At 31.9% G+C, this 25677-nt stretch overlaps 3 protein-coding genes across 14 annotated transcripts in view; 2 read left to right on the forward strand and 1 right to left on the reverse strand.

The window, feature by feature from the left end:
• The window catches only part of LOC106667535 (long-chain-fatty-acid--CoA ligase 5), a 37688-nt gene extending 36841 nt beyond the window's left edge, over positions 1-847 (forward strand). For 4 of the 6 annotated variants that reach the window (XM_014395565.2, XM_014395556.2, XM_014395546.2 and 1 more), the window contains one exon: positions 40-177. In XM_014395565.2, the coding sequence (XP_014251051.1) occupies positions 40-177 (138 nt within the window). Of the gene's footprint in view, positions 1-39 lie in introns of all 6 variants that reach the window. The other 2 variants (XM_014395537.2, XM_014395584.2) reach the window with 1 other exon arrangement.
• Positions 848-2170: 1323 nt separating this feature from the next.
• Positions 2171-25677, reverse strand: part of LOC106668040 (golgin subfamily B member 1-like) — a 36448-nt gene continuing 12941 nt past the window's right edge. For 5 of the 7 annotated variants that reach the window (XM_014396448.2, XM_014396457.2, XM_014396464.2 and 2 more), the window contains exons 15-53: positions 25560-25667; positions 25323-25503; positions 25054-25252; positions 24768-24974; positions 24180-24308; positions 24008-24116; positions 23499-23687; positions 23369-23434; positions 23047-23226; positions 22908-22969; positions 19823-20324; positions 19646-19757; positions 19460-19593; positions 19223-19390; positions 16760-16804; positions 15989-16093; positions 15780-15926; positions 15605-15715; positions 15433-15542; positions 15182-15365; positions 14916-15122; positions 14709-14861; positions 14500-14640; positions 14260-14427; positions 14080-14193; positions 12873-14022; positions 12761-12807; positions 12513-12703; positions 12304-12454; positions 8661-8822; positions 8423-8596; positions 8207-8350; positions 8040-8147; positions 7839-7955; positions 7669-7773; positions 7443-7612; positions 7272-7384; positions 2511-2601; positions 2171-2455 (exon numbers count right to left, since the gene is read on the reverse strand). In XM_014396448.2, the coding sequence (XP_014251934.1) occupies positions 2347-2455; positions 2511-2601; positions 7272-7384; positions 7443-7612; positions 7669-7773; positions 7839-7955; positions 8040-8147; positions 8207-8350; positions 8423-8596; positions 8661-8822; positions 12304-12454; positions 12513-12703; positions 12761-12807; positions 12873-14022; positions 14080-14193; positions 14260-14427; positions 14500-14640; positions 14709-14861; positions 14916-15122; positions 15182-15365; positions 15433-15542; positions 15605-15715; positions 15780-15926; positions 15989-16093; positions 16760-16804; positions 19223-19390; positions 19460-19593; positions 19646-19757; positions 19823-20324; positions 22908-22969; positions 23047-23226; positions 23369-23434; positions 23499-23687; positions 24008-24116; positions 24180-24308; positions 24768-24974; positions 25054-25252; positions 25323-25503; positions 25560-25667 (6663 nt within the window). In that variant the 3' untranslated portion in view covers positions 2171-2346. The remainder of the gene's footprint in view (positions 2456-2510; positions 2602-7271; positions 7385-7442; positions 7613-7668; positions 7774-7838; positions 7956-8039; positions 8148-8206; positions 8351-8422; positions 8597-8660; positions 8823-12303; positions 12455-12512; positions 12704-12760; positions 12808-12872; positions 14023-14079; positions 14194-14259; positions 14428-14499; positions 14641-14708; positions 14862-14915; positions 15123-15181; positions 15366-15432; positions 15543-15604; positions 15716-15779; positions 15927-15988; positions 16094-16759; positions 16805-19222; positions 19391-19459; positions 19594-19645; positions 19758-19822; positions 20325-22907; positions 22970-23046; positions 23227-23368; positions 23435-23498; positions 23688-24007; positions 24117-24179; positions 24309-24767; positions 24975-25053; positions 25253-25322; positions 25504-25559; positions 25668-25677) is intronic. The other 2 variants (XM_014396493.2, XM_014396488.2) reach the window with 2 other exon arrangements.
• Positions 25176-25677, forward strand: part of LOC106668082 — a 31094-nt gene continuing 30592 nt past the window's right edge. Inside the window, exon 1 of the mRNA XM_024227068.1 lies at positions 25176-25259. Within this exon, the coding sequence (XP_024082836.1) occupies positions 25229-25259 (31 nt within the window). The 5' untranslated portion in view covers positions 25176-25228. The remainder of the gene's footprint in view (positions 25260-25677) is intronic.

Here is a 25677-nt window from a genome sequence, read left to right on the forward strand (position 1 = left end):
TTCCTCTCGGGGGAAATATTAAAATAAATATTATTTCAGGTTAAAGATATATATTTGCATCCAGATCCCTTTTCTGTACAAAACGGGCTCTTGACTCCCACGTTCAAAACAAAAAGACCACAACTTAAAGCTTACTTCAAACCCCAGCTTGAGGACATGTACGCCAAGCTGACGTAACGATGGGAGTCCATTGAAAAATTATTCTTAAACTAATTTATATATGTAAAATAATAGGTTTTATGAATATCATGTTTCTTTCTGCAAATTTATTTATAACATTTAATTAATTACACTAAAATTTAGGAGATTGGGGGGGAAAAAACCTAGTCGATTTGTTTAAAAGAAGCCTCAAATAATTATAATGTTATCTTTTTATACGTGTTTTTTGATTCCTGTATTTTTCATCTCTAGAAGTCACATTTAGAAATAACAAAATTGTGTATTATAGATAGCAATAAAGGATGGCAAACACAGAACAAAAACCATGCTTTTCATGCTGATAAAATTGTAATTTTTATGATTGAGTTGAAGGGTAAAGCATAATGGACAGAACAAATTTAAAAATTAATATTTCAAACTCACAATATAAGCATGTAATTTCAGTCAATTATGAACTGAGCCGTTTAAGGCACAACTCTTAAAGCAATTTGTGAGTCTTCCATTGGCTTCAAAATTTATCTAATTAATGAACAATTTGGGTAATTATTTATAATAAATAGAGCTTAAAAAGCAGTTTCTCCCCTGCGAGGGATTCTTGTAAGATTTCATCTGTTCGTGTTATATTTCATGAATTGATATAAATTGAAAGTTGATATAAATGTGATTTGAGAATGTTTAAAAAAAAAAATGACCTGCACATGTAGGCGAATAGAAATTGATGGTTTTATGTAATAAACTTTTAGTGTACATATATTTAAAAAAAAGTGTAAATATGTACTTATGTATTTATTTACAAATGAATAAAAATTGATAGTTACGACTAATATTTTCTTTATAAATCGTTCAAAAATAAAAATAAAAATTGTTAAAAGATAACATTGTAATTGACACTTCGGAAACGGCCCTGCTTTCCTTGATCGTATCGGCCAGGGATTTCAGGGGACGCTTGTTGGAGAGCGGTCACAGAGACTGTTGTCGAAAAGCATGCGTTTTTTGTTAGACACGATGATATACGGCGCGGCCAGATTCATCAGATGTTTCAGGCAGTTATGGTTTGGCGGCAATACAAATTCAGATACAAGGTCACAAAGCGACCGTTGTTCAGTGGCACAGATACGGCAGCAGTATGGTCAGGGAATTCATATAATTACAGGACTTTATGGATTTTTATGTTATCCTCTTCTATGAGCTAGATTATCAACCTGCTGGTAACATGAAGTCTTTTCGGAGGATCTACGGAAGAGGTCAACACAGAGAAAACTTCCTTTCGGTTTTTGCCGAGCTTTCGACAGTTTTTATACTGTCATCTTCAGGGCCTGTTTTATTATCATTAAAAAAAACAAAAAAAAAACATGAAAAACAAACTGCACAAAAATTGAAATATCTTACTTAAACCTTAATGGGGAAATAAAAGACATGGTGTTTTGGGCACAGAAGTACATTACGTTTTTTGTCGTAGTTTTTCTTTTCTATCACATTAAAAATAAAAGAAAAATTAACGATTTTTTACAAAATTGATCATGTGGGACTTCCAAATGACCAAATTTAAAACGTCTTTATACCAAGTATAATAAAACTGCAGTAACTGAGTGGTTAGCATGTTGGATTCTTGACTCGTAAAAGTCATGGATTCGAGATTCACACCATCAACTCTGAAATTTTCGACCCCCCTCGTACCCTGGCTAATTAAAAAAAAAAAATGTAAAAAAAATATCAAAAATGCAATAAAACACTACTGGCACATGGATTGGCCATGAGGATAGCTAAGGGTAGAAGTTTGTATGTTCTAACATAACATTGCATAAAAATATTGTGGCATCTCTTAGATGACTTGCAGTTATTGAAGTGTTTAAATAAAAATAAAAATAAAACCAATTTGCCATACGTGTATATAATTAGGTCCCATAATTTATGCATTTAACATTTATCTTTTATCCATCCGTAAAGTATCTTGATTGCGGTTTAACAAAATGAAATAAAAGCTAATAATATCAAACATATTTTCAGTAATATATACAAAAAGTTTATTAATAAAAAAGTTAAAATATACACCAAAATAAGTTAATAAAATACATGTTAATAATCATCTAGATTAATTTTAGACTATGTTCATGTACAATCAGTCGAAAAGCATCTAGTTTAAGGTACTTGAGTTTAAAATCTGTATAAAAAATAAAACACTTAATGCTAAGATTGCGCCCTGTGGACAACTTCATTCAATCTTCGTTGGAGTTCATCAAAGCAGGCCAAGTAATCACTAGAAACAGACGTGGGTTTGTCCCTTGGCAAATTTGACCTGAAACAAAAGTCAAATCAACGGGATTGGAATTTAACAAGTAATAAATAATTACCTTAAATAACTCGGCCTGTCCCTACAGGGTGGTGAGTGAGGAACTTTCATTGCTTGAGGTAAATACTGTTCATCAGTCTTATAATCTACAACTTACAATTAAAAAATAAATTATTTTTGTACCCTGTACATATTACAAATGTGTTCACACAAAAATTTTTTTTTTCACATGGCCACAGCACTAACACTATTGCCAGCGCTGCACCAAGAGGACACATTCCATAAGAAATCAGCCAATGCTGGCAGTGAATGAATGAATGAAAAAGTACTTTATTAGATAAACAAAAGAGAGTAAAAGAAAAAAAATTGTGCATAACCAAAAAGCACATAATGGCAATGGTTATCAACTGTCTGCCGGAGTCGGACTATACATTTTTAATAAACAAAAGAAACACATTTCTTCTTAAGGAATAAACAAAAGAAAGAGAAAAAAAAACTATATAAGTAAACTAAAATAACAACATATCTATTTATGCACATATAAATAACCAGGGTGTCTCTGATATATACAGTAAACATTTAATAATTGAAATAAAAAACAAGCATTTTCCTGTAGTTCCAGGCTTCCATCGCAAACTTTACCAGATTTAAAGACTCGGGGTTATTTAATAAAGAGATTAGGTGCTCTCTCGTCAATATGCCGTGCTCGGAATTCCGCTAAAACTGGGCATTCTGCTAGAAAATGAAAACAATCTTCTCGAGCCTGCCTGTTGCAGAGAGAGCACCTATCGGAACTATTGACTCTTGTGGGGTTATAATTGAGGTACAGTAACTCGCACCTAATTTTGAAAAACCAGCGAGCTAGCGGAATGGACGGAATTTTAGAATTTTGCGCTATGTTCAAGAAAGGTTGACTGATATTAAGGTCCTTATACAGCAAAAACCTAGAAGAATTTTGAGCATGAAGGAGACATTTCATTCTGTGAGAAGTGCGGATATTGTTAATTAATTTTGTGTGTAAAAGTGGCCACTCTTTGAAATTGTCCGGTGAAAAATTGTCATTCAGCTGAAATTGTTGAGCCAAGTTATTCCAGGAAGAGAACCATGATATTTTGGACCTTATGATTTCCATCGCTGTACAATGCTGGCAGTGGATTAACATGTTTGTTATGGCCCTGGTTTGTTAACTCTCCTCAAGCATGGCAAATAGTTTTTTTTTTCTCTTCAACATAATGTAAAAGAATGCCAAAAGTTAAATTGAAAAACCTTCTTCACAGTAATGCTGTCAAAGTGATACTAAAGGTCTGTGACACAGATTCAATTTCAAAAATACCTCAACACCCTACAACAAGCTTCAAAACTTTTTTTTTCTTAGAAGGGGTGCTGTATTGGGTCTACTTGAGGTCATTACAGGTGAATAAAGAACATCACTATTAGGTTTCACCAAGCTTTCGGCAAATGTTCCACCATCATCAGGGCCTAATTTATTAAAAAACAAAATTTACATGAACAGAGTTACATAACACATCTTATATAAATACATTACAAATATACAATTACTTACTTAACCCAGTTGTTAGGAAAATTCAATTTATTGCACATGTTTGTTGTTTTTTTGAAGTAAAGGTGAAAATGAATCTATATACTAAAAAAAAAAAAAACCATTTTGCTTAAACCATCTTAACCATCCTTTGGTTTCACTTTTTCATAAGTTAACACTAAATCTCAGGTACATGTATTTTTTTTATATTTTATTTATTTTAATTGTTATTTAACTTAAAATTGTATAATTTTATTATATAATTATAATTAATAATTAATTATAATATTAATAATTTAATAATTAATTATCATATTAATTATATTCACTAATTTCGTGGTTCGTTTGATCAATTAATACATTACAATTAATTAAGGTTTTTAGTTGAGATGAAAAAAGCTAATGACACGAGCGGGATTCGAACCCATTATCTTCGGCTAGATACGCTGCTGCTCTACCACTTGAGCTATCGTGACCTCGATCCACTCGGACATCAACTTTCCATCTCAACCCCACCTTATGAGTTTTCCCTCCTTTTTGCCATTTTTCAAATGTCGTGTAATCGGATTGGATGTCCAAGTGGATCGAGGTCACGATAGATCAAGTGGTAGAGGAGCGGCGTATCTAGCCGAAGATCGTGGGTTCGAATCCCGCTCGTGCCATTAGCTTTTTTCATCTAAAAACCTTAATTAATTGTATTATAATTAATATTTTATTATAATTATATAATTTTAAGTTAAATAACAATTAAAATAAATAAAATATAAAAAATTTTTTTTAAAAAATACATGTACCTGAGATTTAGTGTTAACTTATGAAAAAGTGAAACCAAAGGATGACCGATGAGGGTCACTAGACTTTAAGCAAGACTTTTTTTTAGTATATAGATTCATTTACACCTTCACTTAAAAAAAAAAAAAAAGAAAAAAAGTGCAATAAATTGAATTTTCCTAACAACTGGGTTAAGTACATATTTGTATTTTTGTAATGTATTTATATAAGATGTGCTATGTAACTCTGTTCATGTAAATTTTGTTTTTTAATAAATTAGACCCTGATGATGACCTCATTCGCCTGTAATGACCGCAAGAAGATTCAATACAACATCAGTTTAAACTACGTAGGTCGATCAACGTCAACTAGAAGGGGTGCGTTCTGGGAGGGTTAGAGTGTTGTTCCAGAACAATAGCCACAAAGAATGTGTTAAGGGGAAAGTAGTTCTCGAGGCCATCGTTGATTAAGGAGACATGGTGGGTTCTCGGGATGGGAATGAGGGCTTAAACAATAAAGTTAGGATGCGAACAGTTCGTTGACAAAAACGGGCATTGAGGTTGTTGTGGTTAGTGACAAAGGAGCTTTGGCAATTTGTCTGAGGACTTTTGATTTGATGAATTTTGCTGGATGTTTATTGGCTTGGTCAAATCCCACAGTTCCACTGTCCAAAGGGATCGTGGTAAAGTGCCTTATAAGGCTAGTTTAGTTTTGATGGTCAGAAAATTTCGGCACTATAAGTTTTTGTAGTAGTACAATCTTCTGTTAAGTTGTGGCTTTTGAGTCTCGTATGCTGACTATTTATAACCCTAAATATTTTACTGGAATGAAAGTCGATTTGTTGATGATGTACAGTGGACAGCAAGACTGTATTTTCAATATACACTGACACTGAGTACATTTTTCTTCACTGTCCTCCACTCTTTCCAGCAGTGAAGCTGAAGATGTGCTGGGATAGAATTAGAGCTATAGACAAAATTGAAGTAATATAAATGATTAATAATGTCGTGGGTGTGGAGTTCAATCCTTTTTAAAAAGATGGTTCCTACTCACAGTAAGTTGTTTCGCAACAATCCGGATTTCAAGCCTTTTAGCTCATCATCAGGTTGAAGGGTTTCTACAAACACGCCTCTCGACATGAATTGCAGGTTTTTTAATGGCGCTTTTTCGCGCGTTCAAAACTTTTTGCCATACATTGGTGAATTATCGAAAAAAGTTAGTAAAATTTTTAAACAAGAAGGTTTTAGAATAGCTTATCGAAGTACGGGGTCACTAAAAAACATCCTCTCAAAACCTAAAGACAAGGTAGACAACTTGGCAAAAAAACGGGGTTTACCAACTCAATTGTAATGATTGTAATATTAAACATATAGGTCAAAGCGGTGGAGAAATAAAAACGAGAGTAAAAGAACACTTGCCTAAATCGAGCAAATTTTCAGAATTTAAGGACCATCTAAAAGAAACAAAACATAATTTCAATTCAAATTTAAATAAAACAGTGTTACATAGTTTCAACAAGGGAGAGAATAGAGTGGTTTGAGAAATTTGAAATTAAAAAATGTAAAATTGACCATGGTGATAAATGCAATAATAATATAACATATTTTGATCTCCTCCCATTTTAAATATGTACATAAATAATATTAAACATCCAAATAATTATTTTAATTATTATTTTTATAATAATTTAATAATATTAAGTTATTTGTGTTATAATTCCCACTTTTCGCACGTTCAAATTTAGCGCCATTAAAAAACCAGCCCCTCACTGGAACATTGCGTTGGCGGGGTTATTAGAGGGTTCACTTCTGCAATTCATGTCCAGAGACGTGTTTGTAGAAACCCTTCAACCTGATGATGAGCTAAAGGGCTCGAAATCCGGATCATTGCAAAACAACTTACTGTGAGTAGGAACCATCTTTTTAAAAAGAAATTGAGGTAATGTCCGCATAGGCAATCATGGTATTGGAATGTGCAGGTAAGCGGTATATAAGATATAAACCAAGAAAGCTCTAAGAACTCATTGCCACACCTCATTGTGAAGCAAGTCTTTTAGGTATGATTTCAGGATAAGATAATAAGGAATGAGTAGGAAACATTTAAGTTTATAAAGCGTACTGGGAGTGCCAGACCCTAGCGAAAGCCTGTGCTACATCTAGAAACACACCCAAGCCAAGATTTTTTATTCTCTAAAGCAGGAGATAGCAGACTCCTTGTTGGAACGTGGAATGATGAGGAAGCCAAATTGGTGAAAGGAATGATTTTATGAGAATCTAGGATGGGTATTAACCCCTTTGAAGGGTCATTGAAGGAAGGCTGATGTGTCTGTAAGAGGATATGTGGTTGGGAATAACAACACATTACCACAAGAAAGGAAACTGAGTGATTTGTAGTATGGTGGAGGTAATTAGATCATGCAGGGGATTTTCTACATTACTTCCAAAGGATAAAAACGGAACTTACAAAATAAATTAATCAATATGAAATATTTAAAAAAAGTTCGCAGCTTACTTCTTTGATCAAAAGCTTCGGTTATTTTTCTAAGCGTGAGCAACCGGCGTAACTTCCGTGTTTCCGTTAATCGAGACATTTTGATTATTCCAACAACAACCAAACTGATGGTTCTGAAAATAAAAATATTTAAACTTGTTCTATTTTTTTATTTTTTAAAACAAAACTTACTTGAATGTGTGTTTTTTATGAGCATGTTTAAAACCTAATGAGAGCCTTGCTAAATTTTCTTTTTCGGCGTCTTGATACCCTTTAATGACAACAAGCAAAAACCTCTTCTGATAAGCCAAAGATTTCCTGAAGCTCTCAGCATGCATGCATTTGTTTAAAAAGTTAAAAACCTACAATTTTATTATTAAAAAAAAAAAAAAAATCACACAAGATTATAAAACCTTACACTTTCTTTTAATACAGGTTGTTTAAAATTATTAATTCTGTTGTCCAGATGCAACCAAAGTTTAGGTTTTTCTAAGTTATGTGGATCAACTGGGTTTTCAGTTATCTAAAAGAGATTTAACATGAATTACAAAAATATATTAGAAGATTTTAAAATGTTTTGACACTCACTCTTTTTAAGTTTTCTATTTCTTTTTCAAGATCCTTTCTTTCGACTTTTAACTGAGAAACTGCTGACTGAAGAGCACCTCTTTCTCTTAACAGCCTTTCTATAGTAGAATTCAATTCCTGGTTGAATATTAAAAAAAACAAACATTAATTTAATTAATTTGATGAATTTTTTTTTTCAATTTATCATAAAATTTCACATACTGATAATTGTTTTAAAAGAGGAGAGTAAGAACCGTCCCTCATATTTTCCTCTTGTTGCTGAACTTGAATGTGATTTTTCAAATCTGCACATTCTTCCTCTAAACCTTTCTGCAATAGTGATATATTATTATTGTAAAGTTTTGATATAATATGTTTTTGTTACTTACGATCACAGAATGTGCAGTTTCGATTGTTTTTTCATAAAGTTCCTTATTTACGTTCTGTTGTGAACTTGATATAGCTTTTATTCTGTTCTCTATAATCGCTCGTTTGTTTTTCTCGAGTCGAATTTCATTCATTAAACTATTCACCTAGGAGCAAAAACAAAATAATTTAAAAAATAATTTTTAGATAGAAATAATTTGCGAGGATAGTTTGTTCACCTCAGCTGTTAGCGATATTTTTTCCTGTTCTACTTTATGAAGGTTGTTCTTTAAAGACAATAGAGCATTCCTTTCTCGAGTAAGCACGTGTTGTAAGTCTCCGTTATTTAATCTTTCCCTTTCCAGCTCGATCAAGACTTGGTTGTATTTCTCTTTTTCTTCTTTGAGCAAATCCTAAAAAACAATTTTCATTAAAAAATGATCATGTGGGTGTTTCATTTTTTTAAAATATAAGTACTTCAAAATTATTTTCACTTTCAGAGTCTGACTGGTACTTTTCCATTATTTTGATCGAATTCAATTGAGCCTCAAGGTTCTCGACTTTCTGCTTTTCTTCCTCTATCATAGTTTTCAACTGCATCTCATTTTCCATCAGAGTTTTAAGTCTGACTCTCATATTCTAAAAGATGCAATTATTATTTAAAAAGATTGAATAACGGAATTGAATTGTAACTAATCATTTTGGCATCTGTACATCCATGGTGGTTTGATCTGCCAGACAGAAATGGAGAAATGTCACAAGGAAATATTAGGTTAAGTAGATTCATTTCCAAGGGGACCGCGGTAGACCATTCTTTGCTGGTCAAAGGGTAGGAGTAGAAAGAAACAAGAGCAGATGCCCTTGTAAGGAAAATGGCTCCTACCGCTAAGCCCTTCTGCGGCCTAGGGATTCACACTATCGATTAGTGAGTTAGACGGACAAAATGAAAATCCAATCACGGAAAACAATCTTTCTAGCAAATTTTGGTAGACTGCATTAAAAGAAGCATGAAAAACTTTGAATCTTAACAGGGTTTTAACAGTGTGGTGCCCAATTTTTGGAGGAAGAAAACAGGAAAAAATCAGGAAAACTATGGCCCTAGGCACCCAGAAACCAGGTGGATTCTTGTTCTTTAAAGACCAAAATTAATTTGCTTCATTCAAAAACGGTCCTTAGTGTCATTTCGAAAAAAAAAAAAAAAAAAAAAAAAAGGACGGTTTTAAGTTTTGTGGGGTAGTTTTATCAATTTGTGCAAGAAAGGTCCCTATCCAGATACTCGTTTGGCTTAAAAAGCAAGTTAATTTTCCAATTCAATTAAGAGAATTAATCCTTATTCCAGGACTACGTTTCTGCACAAATCTCTCATTAAGCACGTCTCCTGGAGTGTTGAAGGCCTAAAATTTCATCGATACGCTAGTACACCCACATTCAGCATGCACAAAGGACCAATTGTGCTGGAACTTACAAGTGGAAAAGCATACCCTACAGAAATTCCTTTGAAACTGGCTAAAGTTAACGATGTTGTTAAGCTACAACCATACATCCCAGAAAAATACATCCATTTTTTTAGGTATCTAATCAACTGGCCGACCATTGCTGATGAGAACTTAGAATAATTTTAAAAATGATACATTGAGTTTTATTCGTTAATTCATTTTTATGGTATCAAGTTTATATTGAATCAATAAATTATTTAAAACATTCATTTGAGCCTTTTTTTAATCCATCACCATCCATTCATGCAAAAAATGGACCTTAGTCCAAGAGCTGTTTATATTATTATTCAGAAATCGTGAGCCTGGGATTTACAAACATTGATTAAATTTAACAAATACATGTAAGATGTGGAAAAAAGTGAATTTATACAATGCAAAAAAATATTTTTTATATCCAATCAAAGTATTTCTACTCACTCAAAGTGTTTTTCTACGTAATTGTGCCATTCTTGCGTGTCATGCTGAGAGTGCCAGTGAGATATTGCTGTTTTATGTTTATGTATGTTGGATTTTGAAAGGGTGGGGAAGGAAGTCTGTGTAGAAAGACATTTTTATATAAGGAGTCGGCTTCTTTGAGGCGAAAAGAGACGACGATGGGAAAAAAACGTTGGTAATGGTTCGGCCAGATTATCCTTTCAGGATTATATACAGATGGGGATAATTAGGAAAAGAAAAGTTAAATTTTGAAAAATTAGACTATGTTTTATGTGTGGAATGTTTTATATGTTTTGTGTGATGTGATGACATATGTATGTTACCTATATTGAAGCTGTGTTTATCTCTGTTGATGTAAACCATTTCTAAAAAATTACGTTTATGTTTGTTTTGTTCTGTGTGTAATATTTTTGGATTGTTGAAGTCGAAATTGTGTTNGAAATTATTTTGATTAAAGAACATTGCTTTAAAGTAACTAGTTTCTTTTTTTTTGTTTAATACCAAAATCCTGCATTATTTTCCGGACAACCCAATATATATTACGTCAGATTTATTTGTTATTTGTGTGGGATCTTTAATTTTGGAAAAAAGTGTGTGAATTGTTTTATAGTTTTTGAAAGCTATTTTAAAGTTATCGGAAGAGAGAAATGTGTTTAATTTATGTGATAGGCTTTGAATGAATGGCATGGAAATGTACGTTGGTTTGTCTGTATTTGATAGATTTGATGTAGTATTACTAGTAATAGTGGATGGTGTTAATGAGTTGTTGATTATTCTGTTGATTATGTGTTTAGGGTAGAGATTGTTATGGAGGATCTGTTTGTGCATCTTTATGTTCTTGTGGATGATTCATGGCTTAGGGTAATCATTCTGTGAAGTAACCCTTTGGCCGTGTTTATTATTGTATGAAGAGGATGGTGAGATGTAAAGTTGAGGTAGCGATCCGTGTTTCTTAGTTTTTGATACCAATCTGTGATTAATGTGCCATTCTGGTTGTTTTATTACGAGTGTGTCTAAAAATGGTATTGTTTTGTTGTTTTCGATTTCATGTGTAAATTGAAGGCGTGGGTGAAAGCTATTGTATGTGTCTAATGTAGTTTGAATTTGATCTGTGGGAACTGCTGTCAATATATCATCTACGTATTTAGTGAGGAAGGGTAATGTGAAAGGAAGTTGTGGTATGACTGTATTTAATAGATGTGTCACGATTATGTCTGCAAGTATCGGTCCTAGGTTGCTACCCATAGCTATACCAAATAGTTGTTTGTAAAATATCCATTAATACAGCAGTGTCGACCCATTTTTATGAGCTCTTTGATAGACTTGTGTGTGGTATTATGTTGGGCCATTTATCTTTAATAATGTTCAATGTATCTAATGTAGTGTCTATTGGAATGTTGGTGAACAATGATGAAATATCTAGGGATATGAGAGAGTAGTGTGAGGGTATGTGAATATTATTAATTTTGTTAATGAAATGAAACGAATCTTTTACATTATTTGTATTATCTGTGATGTTGTTGAGTATGTTGGTTAGGTATTTTGTCATGTTATATGTAGAGGAATTTACAAATGAAATTATGGACCTTAGAGGGTGTTCAGGTTTGTGTTTTTACAGATCTGTATAGTTTCGGCAGCGTTGGTGAGTTGTTTTGAAGTGATTTGTAGGTGTATATGTCAATTTCTTTTTTTTTTAGTTTATTTTGTTGGCTGTTTATATTTTTATTGTTTAAATCATAAAATTTACATCTACATGCAATGACATTTCTGCTATCTAAATGAACACTCAGAAAAAAAATTTCCCTTCTTGCATAAGTCAACTGTCCAAGGAGAAATCGGTAACAATTGGTATAATCGAACCCGACACATTGCAGATTCTGCAAGTGGACACACGAACACACCATCAATAAATTGTGGTGTAACACGCAACCGTAAGAGGAAATGTTTTGGGATGGATGTAACTATAGAAAACCAGGCCTACAAAAATTTTTTCAAGGAACTAGAACAATGTGCTGTAGGTAGAGAGTGGGTATTACATTTACATGAGATAATCCTTGTCTTTTTGCTTGTGCATATATCACAATATTTTCAGAATATTTGAATATTATTTGGCCATTTAAGTGTTCAAAATATAATAATGAATAGAAAGCCGGAGAGAGGAAGATTTTTTTTTTAAATTTAAATGTCACCTCGATTAACTGAATATCGTCTTTCTGTGAAGATCTTGATTTCTTCCTTTCTTCTTCAATCAGATCTTCCAATCTTTTCGTGGTAGCCTTTTCACACGCGACTGCCAGTTCGAGGGTCAAATTGTTATTTTTTTGTTGCTGGAGTTGAAGACTAAAAATAAAAATATTAGCCGTTAACCGTTGTTATTAAAATATATTAAAATCAATACTTTAATTGATTTATCGTCTTTTGCTGTGCATTTTTTATCCTTTCAAGTCTTATAAGTTTGGCTTCAAGTTCTTGCTTGTATTCCTTCAATTCACGATTCTGCTCTTCTAAACGACTTATCTTGAGCTTCAATTCATTTACAAATTCCATTTTTGCCATCAATATATTTTCTAAAACTAGGTACTTTTGCCCCTAAAACAAAACCACGTTTACCAAAACTACTAGGAACGGTTTAAAGTATACACTAACCTCCAGTGAACGAGTTTGATCAACTAATTTTTCTTTCTCCGACACTTCTATAAAAATATATATGTATATATAAAATAAATAAATAAAAATAAATTATTTATAAATTATATACCTGATTCTTTAGTAACATTTGGGAATTCATTATGACTGTTTTTACCAGTTTGAATATTTTCAACATCTTTCTGAATTGAAGACAATTTCAACGTTAGTTCTTCCTTGTCGGCCTCTGCTTTTTGTAGTTTTTCTATCGCAGACTTCTCCGATTTTTTACACTGGTTAATATCTTTTTGAAGAGTGTTTATTTCTTCTTCAAACTGTGTAATATTTTTGGAGTTTGTCTCCCTGATTTTATTAATCGTCTCTTGCAATTCGCTTATTTTCTTATTCAACCTGTTTATTTCTTTGTTTGCGTTTAAATCAATTGAATCGTTGCGGTTTTTCAGCTCTTCCAGCTCTTGTAGGATTTCAAGCTTTTCAGCTGTCGTTTTATTAATCTTGGTTTGTAAATTTTGAATTTCTATTTGAATGTTTTGAATCTCTTCGCACTCTTCAAAATTATCTTTTATATCAGAAATTCCTTTTGTTGACAACTCGTTTTTAAGATTTCTAACTGAGGAAACAAAATTATCAAGCTTATTTTCTGAAGCTTCTAAATTCATTAATAATTTTTCATTTTCTTTGCTTAAATCTTCTATTCTTCTAGTGTAAAAGATATTCTTTCTGGATAAATCTTCTTTCTCTTTTTGCAGTTTGTCACTCAAGCCTTTTTCAGATATAAGCTGTTGATATATTTCTTTTAGTTCTTCATCTTTTTTGTCTGATTGAAGTTTTATAACTTTTAGTTTATTATTTTCCATCGTTAGTTCATTTATTTTTGTTTGGAGCTCATTTTCATTTTCTCTCGATGCCAATGCTTCCGCTTCTTTTAATTTTTTTTGCAATTTTTTCAGCAGGTTTTGACATGCTTGCACATCGGCTGTTATTTTTACAATCTCTTTTTCTTTTTCTTCTAAACTACGTTCCTTTTGTTCTAATTCGGCCTCTTTAATTTTAAGCAACTCTGTCAACGATGCAAATTGTTTTTCATAATAGTCTTTGTCCTCGTCAATCGAAGCTACAGCCATTTGTAACTCCATCTTGGTATTTTCAAGATCTTTCGCAAGTTTTTCAAAATCTTTCAATTCTTTTTCCATTCTATTAATTTGCTCGTTTTTCTCAGCCAACTCAAGAGTCAGCTTATCGATAGTGCCAAAACTAATTTCCTAAAAACATATCAATGAAAAAAGCAGAACATTTGTAAAATTGAATGTTTTATTTACCACTTGCTCAACTTTTTCTGGAGATAAATTACTTTGGATTGATAAATTGCCAACTGAATGCTCCGGTAAAACACTACTCTGTGCAATAGGGGATGGAATTTTTTCAAGTTTGTCCTAAAATTTTAAAAAATATATTTAAATAAATCAATCATTGAATTAGAAGTAAATGAACATTTTTACCTGAAAGTTGAATATTTTTGAAATTCCTGGACCACACTCCAAACTATCTCTTGTATGCTTTGCGTCTCTTAGCTTTGATTCTTCTGATATGTCACTTGAATTGAGAACATCAGCGGCAAAGCTCACTCTTAAGTTTCTAGACTGTTTTGAACTTTTTTCCTCCTCGGCCTGAAAAATTAAAAAAAAAAAAAAATGAAAAAGTAGATGGAACTTGCCATGGAATATTTTTCTTCTTCATACCTGATTTTGAAGCATGGCCAAAGTATGCTGAAGGTGTTCAATATCTTCATTTTTATCGTCGAGTATAGCATTAAGAACTTCTATGTCCCCTTTTGATCTTTCTATCAATTCCCTCTCTCGTTTATATTTCCCTAAAATATCCTGGAAGTGATATTTAAATTAGATGGATTAATTAATTATTAATAGTGTAAAGGTTAATTTACGTGTACCTCCAATTTATTCTTTTCTGTTACAACCGCAGCAAGCTCGAGTCTTAATGTGTCTACTACGTCCTGATCGCAAAGTATCATAGTGCTAATCTTTGCTTGTTGTGCGGAAATCTGCTCTTCTGCCTTTTTCAAATGTTCTTCTTTCAGCATTACCTAGTAGTAAAAATTTGAGATGAAGTTGCGGGGGAAAAATAATGGTTGTTTTACCTCGTTAATTTTTACATCTAGACTTTGCTTGAGCTCAGATATTTCTTCTTTGAGATCTTGATTCGCCTTTATAAGGTCACGGTTAGCTGAAACATGTGCGGCATCTGCTTTATGCCTTAGATCATCAATTTTATTGTTCGCCTCTGCAATTTGAGCCATCTGTTTTTCAACTCTTTTTTGTAAAATATCATGTTCAGCTTGGATCTCCTAAAATGAAAGTTATTTTAATAATGTACAATAAGGATTTTTACGTTTTTCAACTTTACCTCGATGTAGCTAGTTAATTTTCCTATTCTGATATCCTGATCTCGCACTTTTTTAATTACAACTTCATCAGATCTCGCATGCTTAAGGATTTTTTCATGCAGCTTGTTCACTTCGTCGACAGGAAAGCCGACAGGGGATGGGCACAATTCTGGAGTCGTACTTCGAAAGCAATCCAAATGTTCCCTAAAATGAAATTTCACCTTGAATATGCAAAAAAAATTCTTTAAAAAATTTAAAAATCAATTTATACCTTAAAGATATTTCTTCAGAAGGAGAACTCAAACTATTAGTGGAGGTGGCAACATTGAGCGCTTCGAGTTCTTTAGTTTGGTCGTCAATTAATTTCTCCATGTCTTTAATCTGAAAAATAAATTCAAGTCGTTAAAGAAAATTTACAATATTACATAATTTATTTTAAAAACCTGGATTTTAAAATGGCGCATGTGTGACGAGTTAAAATGCTGTTTTTCCTGGAGTTCATGCAACTGGTTAAGACAAGTTTCATCCAAGCTTTGGTTTCTCAATGATTCAAGCTAAACAAATTAGTAAAACAAACTTTTACAATCTGTTTTTCTAGTTAATAAAATGAAACTTTACCTCCTGAGCCATTAAACTTTGAGCACCGCTTTGGTGTTCCATTTCTGCTTCTAAATCATCGAGACGCTGTTCCAAGAGAGAACCTTCTTTATTTTTCAAAGCCAATTGGGATTCAAGATCTGTAATGATTTCTCTAAGGACGCATATCTGAAAATAGATTCATGAATACAAACTTCCATTTCTAGTGATATAAAATTTAAAAAAAAAACCTTTTCAATAGCAGCCTTTAATTCCGATTCAACAGAATCCTTCTTGATTTTAGTCTCTTCGAGCGAATCCAACGTCCTCCTTAATTCACAATTAAGTTCATCCACCTACGTTTTACAGATGTCATTTTATTACATTTTGACATATCTTAACTTGATAAATTATAATTAAAAAATTATGAAACGGTGATTATGTAAAGCAGTTTATTAAAGAAAAAGAAATGGAAATCCATGAATAAAGTAATTAAAACTTATATGCATTTAGTAGTCATAATTGACAGAATTATTTTGTCTTGGTGGAGATGAAAATGGAGTGGATCAAAATCATGGCAGCTCAAGTAGTTTAAGCACGGTGTATTGAACCGAAGGTCATGGGTTCGAATCCTGCTCATGACATTAATTTTTCCATCTCAACCCAAGTCCTTAGATAAGAACTATAAATAATTTAAGTAATTAAGACTGTTCAAGATCAAATAATTTATTGATGTGCTTTATTGCTTCATATAAAAGGGATTTATTTCATGGGATCTCAGTTCTTACAATATTAGAATAATACTAGGTGAAAAGTTGAAGCTATCTTTACCCTGCGCAGCAAAAACATAATATCAACCCATTCAAGATGTTTCATTCATTGTGAACAACACAAAAAATGCATTTGTTAACAATAAAAGCAATATTTGAAAATTATTAAGCGCAGTAAAATGTTAAATGTTTATCAGATACTTACAAATAAATCTATTTATAAAACAAGAGGCAACATGCAAATACACTCACTGTTTTGGAAACTGGAGCAGCGTGTTGTGTACCCATCGCCAATACCTAATCAGTGCATCATGCAAGAGAATTGTTAAATTAGTGAAATGAGCAAATAAAAGCAAGTGACATTCTTAGATGTATATTTTTCTCCATCCAACCTGTGAAGCATGTGATATATAGAAAAAAAATGAAAAGAAACTGGCAAAACGCTAATACAAAATGGATATTTGATAACAATACCTTGAAAATTGTAACATTTTATAGTATAAAAGAAATGAGAATTTCTTTAAAAAGAACTCCATGGTTTTATAACTGGTTGTGTTGCGATATGAAAGAGATTTAAGCTGTTAAAGCAGAAAGAAAACAAACCGCTTAAGTCCTATAACCTAAGAGTTTGGATGATTGCCAATAAACGGATACTACGTGGCAAAATATATTATTTACAAATTTTTTATATTTTTATTTCATAACGTTGACCAATGCCTACCAGTTATTAAATAAAATGTGTGCTTAATAAGTGTTAAAACCCATGAGGACTATCTACTTTTGTTTGCATGCAACAGCAAACAGTGCCCATATCATGTTCATTTTTTTACAGTTCAATAAATTAAAAGAAAAAAAGAAAAAAGAAAAAAAGATATGTGGGTTTTTATAAAACAACTTTAAATTTTATGCTGCCTAGTTAACTGTAGAAACTAAATATGGCTACAAAGTTAATCATGTAGAATCGGCTGGTGGTGAGGTTCGTAGTGGAGATATTTAAATTTTCCTTTATAACTCGATTATTTCAATTTATCATGAAAAAATTTGACACTTTAATTGAATAAAGAATGAAAATGTTTTGAAAATTTTTGTTGATTTAAATTTATAAATATGCTTCCCAAAGGTAATCTGGTGCAGAATTTTAATAAGTTGGCACGTTACACCAACCTGATGATAAACTTTTTTTCAAATGTAATGCCCTATTAAATTTTTATTACATTTTTGAAAATCTTTTCCATTCTTAAAAGAAAAAAAAAAGACCAAAAACTCAAAAATCCATCGTTCAAGAGATATTGATGTTTTCCTTCAGAACTAGATTTTTTAAATTTATCGTATAATTGATCAAATTGTGTTTATTTAAACCCAACTTTAAACAATAAAAAAAGTTTCATGATAAACTGAAATTAACAGGTTATGAAGGAAAAAGTCAATATCTCCAAGTGAATCGATGGATTTTTGAATTTCTCTCTTTTTTTTTCTCTTTGAATGGAAAGACTATCAAATTAAGTGAAAAAAAAATCATTAGCAAAAATTCATTCTGAAGATGAAAGTTTTCCTTCAGAACTTGATAAATTTCAATTTATTGTGTCAAATTGTTTTTTAAAAAAGGAGAAAATTTAAAATTCAACAGAATAAAATATTTATTCAGAAATTGTGAGATGCGGCCTGGTGTGATGTAGGTTTCAGAAAAACATTTTCTTTTCTAAAACCTATATCACACCAGACCGCATCTCACAATTTCTGAATAATTATTGATTAATGGTCACTAATCACCACACAGAATAAAATATGTAAGTTTAAATCTACACAAATTAATTTTGCATGTTTTATTCAATTGTTTTATTTTTTTTTTTAAGATATATTGAAATAAAAAAGTTCTTGTGGAAAAATTTCAATATCTTCAGAATGAATCGATGAATTTTTGAACAAAAAAATCATGAGCATAAATTCAATTTGGAGGTAGAAGTTTTCTTTCAGAGTTTTATAATTTTAATTTACTGTGAAACTTGTTTAACAAAAAAAAAAAGAAAAGAAAAAAAAATTCAACTGAATAAAGTATGATAATTTAAATCAACACAAATTAATTTTTCATATTTTAATCAATTAAATTTCCAATTTTGTTACATGACAAATTGAAATTAACAAGTTCTGGTGGAAAAACTTCAATATTTTCAGAATGAATCGATGAATTTTTGTGTCCTTAAATAATTTTTTTTAGAATTGAAAGGACTCAATTTGTGGACAAAAAAATCATTAGCAAAAATTCAGTTCTGGAGGTAGAAGTTTTTCTTCAGAACTTTATAATTTCAATTTATTGTGCAACTTGATTAACAAAAAAAATTCAATTCAATTGAATAAAATATGATAATTAACACAAATTAATTTTTCCTATTTTAATCAAACTTTCAATTTTTTTACATGACAAATTGAAATTAACAAGTTCTGAAGGAAAACTTCAGTATAGGGGTGTCCGTGGCTAAAATGGCACTCATCACTGTAAAGGTCCCGGGTTCAAATTCAACGGCCCTGCATTTGAACCTGACATAGAAAATAAAAAAACTAGTTGAACCATACTTAAGTTTTACAATAAAATAGGAAGCGTAAAAAATAAAAAGCCATATCTTTTATAAAAACACACGGTATAATGATGAAAAAGCCATTGACTTAAGAAATGAATGAAAATCTTTGAAGGCTTTAAAATATACAAAAATATTTTACCTCTGAACTGAACATTTCCCTAGCCAGACACTCTTTTCCTTTTTCTTTAAGTTGATTTTGCAGATTTGACATTTCTCTCAGAAACTCGTCACGTTCGTGTTCTCTTTCCGACGCCTGTTCCTCGAGAAACTGTCGAGTCGCTTTGATCTGTTTGTCAGCGGATTTGATCTAAAACACACAAAAAAAAACCCTCGATGAATGAGAAAAGTGGTTCTTTAAAAAAAAAATCTTTCGTACCTGTTGTTGTAGATCCTCCCGCTCCTTTTGCAATTCTTCCAAAGCATTGTCTCCTTCTCTTGTCATTTCCTCGAGTATTTTCATGACTTTGTTCGACGTGTAACCTTGTCCCAGATCTAGCAGCATGATTCTCGCTACAAACAACATTATTAAATATTTAATTCGCTTAATGGCTAACAGAAATACCTTTATTTTGCAAGTAATTGTTTGTTTGGTGACCTGCATGGCTGTCATATTCACTATAATCATACACGGATTCACATTGCTTTGATAAAATTTCGCTCGAACCTTCAATTTTCTAAAAAATAAAATAATAATAAAAAAAAATTATATTAAAAGTCATTCATTAAACAATTTACTTACTTGATGTTTTTCTAGTGAATTTTTTAAATAATCTATTTGCTGTACCAACTGAGAGTTTTTTTCCTCGAGTCGAACAATTTTTTCATTTAATCTATCAACCTCGTATTCTTGTTCTGCGTTTGGATTCATAGCCTTACTAAGTCCCAAAAGGGCCACGGCTTCTTCTTTCAATTTGTTCAAGCATGATTCCAACGTTTGCCTTATTGTTGACGTTTCATCTAGGGCGTTGTCAAAACTGTCTGACAGCATCGTCTCATCGAGTTCTTTAATTAGCATCGAAAGATTCGAGACGAAATTCAACTTTTTAGCGCTCAGATCGTTATGCCTTGTGCTGTTGTCTTGCCAATCGGCTCTTAAAGTTGGAGACGGTGGCGATTCCTGACAAATGTTAGCCATCTCTGAAGTGATAGCTTTTATAAGTTCATCCTCGCTGTTGCTCAAATAATTGGAAAGTTGGGAAATCGCCAACATCAACGTTTTTTGCATCAACCTCAAATTGTCCCTTTAAAGAAAACAACATTAATAAATAACATAATAATAATACTTTATATACCAAATACTGCATATACAATAATATCAGCATTATATTTTCTTTTGGCAGTATTTAAAGATATTTCTTATATAAAAGAAAGAGAGAGGGGAAGAAAGAAAGAAGACAAAAAATTTACTGTATAAATTACTACATATAACTATCCAAAAGTACAAATATTGATAAATAAAACTGTAAAAGAAAAAAGAGAAAGAGAACAAAGAAAATAAAAACAATGTGTGCAAATTTAAGGAGTCGAGCGGAAAAATGAGCTGGGGTTTCAGTAAACAGTAAGTACCCAGGTACCATTAATTGGCAAGAAAAGGACATCACCGTCATCACATCACCACATCATTAAAAGGAGTAGGTGCCGCCATTTTGAGCAAAACAGTGAACACGAATTCAGTTTAACAGAACAATCTAGTAACAGCCGAACTTCTAGCAATTGAAAAATCCCTACAGCTCTACAACCCTAAAAGTAATCATATCATAATCTGTTCCAACTCATTATCCTTTTTAACCTCAATTCAAAATCTCTTTTCCTTAAATCCCATCATTCAAAATATATTACACTCTCTAAGATCCCTACACCCAAAAAATATCCAAGTCACTTTCAAGTGGATCCCAGGTCATTGCAATATTCCAGGCAATGTAAAGGCCGATCAATTGGCCAAAAAAGATATAAAAGATGGTACCCCTTTTAACAAAACTATGCCGCAAGATTACAAAAACCTATGAATTTGGTCTCTGGTCAGGCATAAACAATACATTATCAGAGATAAAAAAGATGTGAAATCTTGGAAAAGCTCCATACTGGAATGCCGAAAAGAAGAAACAGCCCTTATGAGACTGACCCATGGACATTTAATGTGTAATAGGCCTTCTCCCTGAGTGCCAAAAATGCGTAAGATTAACAATCAAACACATTATCTGTGAATGTAGCCTGTTTTCAGCACAGAGGACAAAACTTTGTACATCTACAGACATTAAAATTGCCCTTGAATGCGACACTGACTCCATTTTAAAAATCAGTTCTTGAAAAACATAAAACTCTACAAAGAAATATAAAAACAAACCAAACTATAATGTTCACTGTCTTTCTCATTTATATTCCTAACAAAACAAAAACATTTTAAATCCATCAATTAATTTGCATTAACCCGAGGGGATGGGAGTCGTCGCTGGTCAGGGGCTTGTCGCCGAGGGTTCGGCGGCACTTGCCTGGCGGGAGGACATGGGGTGTGGACTTTTCCATAGGCGACACTGTAAATGGTTTTTATCCACATCCTAGACAAAGGGCTCTATAACGTCTCAAAATATATTAAAAGTAAACGAAACGACTAGGGAAGCCTCCGGGTCCCCCCTGTTTGGTGGCCTCCCACCTTTTACTCAAAACTGTAACAGGGCTTAACAGGGTTAGGGTTGTTAGCTGTCAGAGAGAGAGAGAGAGAGAGAGAGAGAGAGAGAGAGAGAAATAACGAGAGAGAGAGAGAGAGAGAGAGAGAGAGAGAGAGAGAGAGAGAGGGGAAAAAAAAGAGGACATCATCAAATAATGGTAATCATTCTTTCCCCAGGTAATTTCTTTCTACATCCGTGGGGTGTAATTAAAATGTAGAAGTGGCAAACTACTGTGCAATACAGTGATCATAGGAAACAACCCTGATCGAATGTTCATCTTCTTACAAAAAAAGAAACCAGATAGCGATATGGCAACAGTCCCTGCCTTTTCCCTCCGAATTTCACTTATTTTTAACGTGAGTATGAAAATTCAGGGGGATCCTGTTTCTTAACCATAAAATTCTTACTTTTATTGCTTCATTTGCAAATATTCTTGGAAGTCGAAATGTTGGAAGATACTGATCTACAACAAACCTAAAACGGTTTCTAAAAGCAGTATAAAATCAGGCGTGATCGTGAGTAAAGCAAACTTCTTTATGAAAAACCTTAATAATTTTTCTAGATTCTCAAATCTCTGATAATCCCAAATTTGTGCAGCATAGGAGTCAATATATCTAGACACTGAGTTAAAAAATTGAAATTTCTTTTAAAAAGAAGGATCACAAAAAAGGAAACCCAACTGAACAGTATTCAACTTTTGCAGAAGAGACTTTGTGATTGAAAAAAAGAGGCAAGGGGTAAGGGCAATACCCCCCCTTATTAATTAATATTAATTGAATAATTAATAATAATGTACAGGTTGACAAGGTGCTCATCACTGCAAAGTAAAGGTCCCGATTTGAATCCAATGGCCCAATTTTAACGTGAAATACCTACAAATGGGCTTTTTCAAAAACACATTTATGAAAATCCTTTCCTCCACTGAAACCTAAATTTTTCTATTGTGGAACTCCTATAAATTATATTATAATTAAAAAAAGGAAAAAATGGGCATTGGTGGGTGCAACATTTTAGGCACTGACACGGGGCTCTCATCACTATAACCCCCCCCCCCCCCAAAAATGGTTTTATAACTTTTTTTATGTATGAAATAATACACTTAATATGCCCTTTTTTTAATGTATGATGTATATCAAATAAAATAAAACAATTTAGTACCTTTCTTTGACAATTTCCTGAAAACCAGCTGAAGACGTGTCTTGACCTTTTATACATTCAGTCTAAAATATGAAAGAATAATTAGTTAAAGAGACTAGACTAATAATTTTATTTTAAAAACAATATGTATAGTTTTTACCTTCAGTTCGACTTGTTTTTCAAAGTTCGATTTCATCTCATTCAGTTCTTTTATGTAATTTTCAGACTGATTGTTCATCATTTCTTTATATTTTTTCGAATAAACATGATCGAGGTCGTCAATCACGCTGTCCAAGTGATATTTAGATTTCAGAAGATTTTTGTTTTCAGGTAAAAACGCCTGAGATCAAAAATAACAAACATAAGCTTGAAATAAATTTGACTATGTCTGAACTATTGTACGACAAAGTCGACATTAAATAAAATATTGTCAAACCGAAATGAATAAATTATTATTATTACTACTACTAACAAGGTCATACCAATAAATCATTCAAGAAATTTTCCACCGCGTTTTGTTCAATTTTATCCAAATCCTCTTTTGCTACCTATAATAAACATTAATGTTTAGCAATACATCTTATTTAATATAAAATCCGACTCGTTTATTACATTTTTTGTTAGTACGTGTTTAAGTCTGTTAATTTTCTCTTGGAGAATAATAATTTTTTTCTCTTGGTTTGCCGCATGCCCCAAAACCTTCAAATGTTGTGAGTCCATATTGTTGGACAATTGTTTAATCTTTTCAATATAGCATGAATCTAAGTTGTCTCTAAGCATGCTAACCAACTCCGCTTTCACCTGACAAACAAACCCTATTAACTTACGATTTTAAAAGATCACAAATACGACAGCATCCTGGTCTGCCTACTCGCATTTCATCATCTATGTGTTATTTTAATGAGAATTGTCATTTATGTTAAATGATAAAACAAGTGAGATTCACAGACCAGGATTATCGAACATAAGTACAGATCCTTGTACATATAATATTTTACAAAAAATTAAGTTTTGTTAACAGGAAATGCCTTAAATAACCCTTTATCAAATGGGTTATCTTTGTATAATCACAAGGTTGAACCAGAGTATTTCATAACATGCATAATCATTTTAAAACTTACTTTGTTTATAGTTTTCCATGTTAACGATGTCCCCATTTCTTCTAACAGCATCTCCTCCCAGTCGGAACTGGTTAGCAATGGCATTCTTACTTTTGGTTTTTCATTAGTCCTGAAAAAAAGACTAATTATAGGTGGAAAAAGAAAAGAAAAATAAGAACATTTAAAAACTTACAAATTTATCAATTTATTGTCGCCGCTTCCTCCTACATCACATAGGTGGTCTGACACCAATTCACTTTCTGAACAGGAACTACTAAATGACATTTTTCTACTGTGTTGGCTAAATACTTCTTCGGAAAAACTGAAATAAAGCAATAATTACATTTAAAAATAAATATTACAAACATTACCAAAAAATACAAATAAATTGTTAAAACCTTTGATGTTGTTTGTGCTGGTAAATAAAATAAAATAAAAAGGAAAAAGGAAATAAAGTAAATGGAGAAATGTTATCAGACATTATGAAAAAATTGACTGAGAATAGGGAAGTATAATTTTTTTTTTAAATTCAATATGCAGCTTTTACTGCCCACAGTTTAATAACCAAAGAATATTATTTCAACAAAATATATTTAAATTTGAGAGGGTGAACTGAACCAAGAAAAAAATTAGTAGTGTTGGAAACCCTAACATTTTTATTAACAAGCTTACTTTTGAATAGTGAAAGTATCCAGGGTTAATTGTTTAATAGAAATAAGGTTTGTTTACTTAAGCCTAAAATGCTTCAAAATTTAATGTATAAAATATAAAAAATATATACTTTTTTTCCAAATCGGCACATTTTTTCTCAAAGTACATCCTGAGTTCTTCGACCTCCTTTCTGTGTTTTTCTTCGAGCTCTGTTCTAAAACTCAATAAGGCGCTTGTGTTACAGCCTCCTTCACAAAAGTGTTTGAGATCCGTTAAAAGCTTGTTTGTTTTCGCCACTTCAGCCTCATGGTCAGATTTCAAAAGATTAATAGCCGATCTGGAAGGTTTGTTTTGTCGGATTAAATGATTTAAAAAAAAAGGATTTACAAGTTTGTTATCGGCTGTCTTTTGTTTACCTGTGTTGTTTTTCAAGTTTGTCCTTCTCATCTTGCAGGTGGTGTAGTTTGTCTTGCAAGATTAAAAAGTCGTTTATATCACCGTGTTTTTCTTTAATGCTGTCAAAACACTTTTGAGTTTCTGAATTCATAGTTGTCACCATGATCTTAACATCTTCGATGAGCGATTTTTTGAATGATTTCAAACAATTTAAGAACTCTAAAAGGTCAGTTTTCATGAAACTTTATTTTATAAAAATTTATAATAAAAATAAATGAGACTAAAGTACCTTTAGCATATTCAATTAAGTTTTGCTTTGCCAAAAAAGTTCTATCATTGCATTCAATTATATCTTTAAGTTTTTCATCTTTTTCAGACGTTTTATTGTATAACATGAATCCTTTTTCAAGATTATTTCTTAACAGTTTTATCTGTTTTTGATACATGAGATTCCAGTTAGAAAGGAATTTCTATAAAATAAAATAAAAGTTAGACTTTTTTAAATTGAATAAATAAAATAAATTACCTCAATTGAGTTGAAATAGCCATTTAAAATTAATAAGTTAAAATGGTTCAGAAATTCACTGTCCAAATAATTTCCGCTGGTAAACTGCTTGACTGACCTATGTTCATCCTATAATAAT

This window comes from Cimex lectularius, unplaced genomic scaffold (genome assembly GCF_000648675.2).
Source record: "Cimex lectularius strain Harlan isolate CLEC.00 unplaced genomic scaffold, Clec_2.1 scaffold67, whole genome shotgun sequence".
Taxonomy (NCBI): domain Eukaryota; kingdom Metazoa; phylum Arthropoda; class Insecta; order Hemiptera; family Cimicidae; genus Cimex; species Cimex lectularius.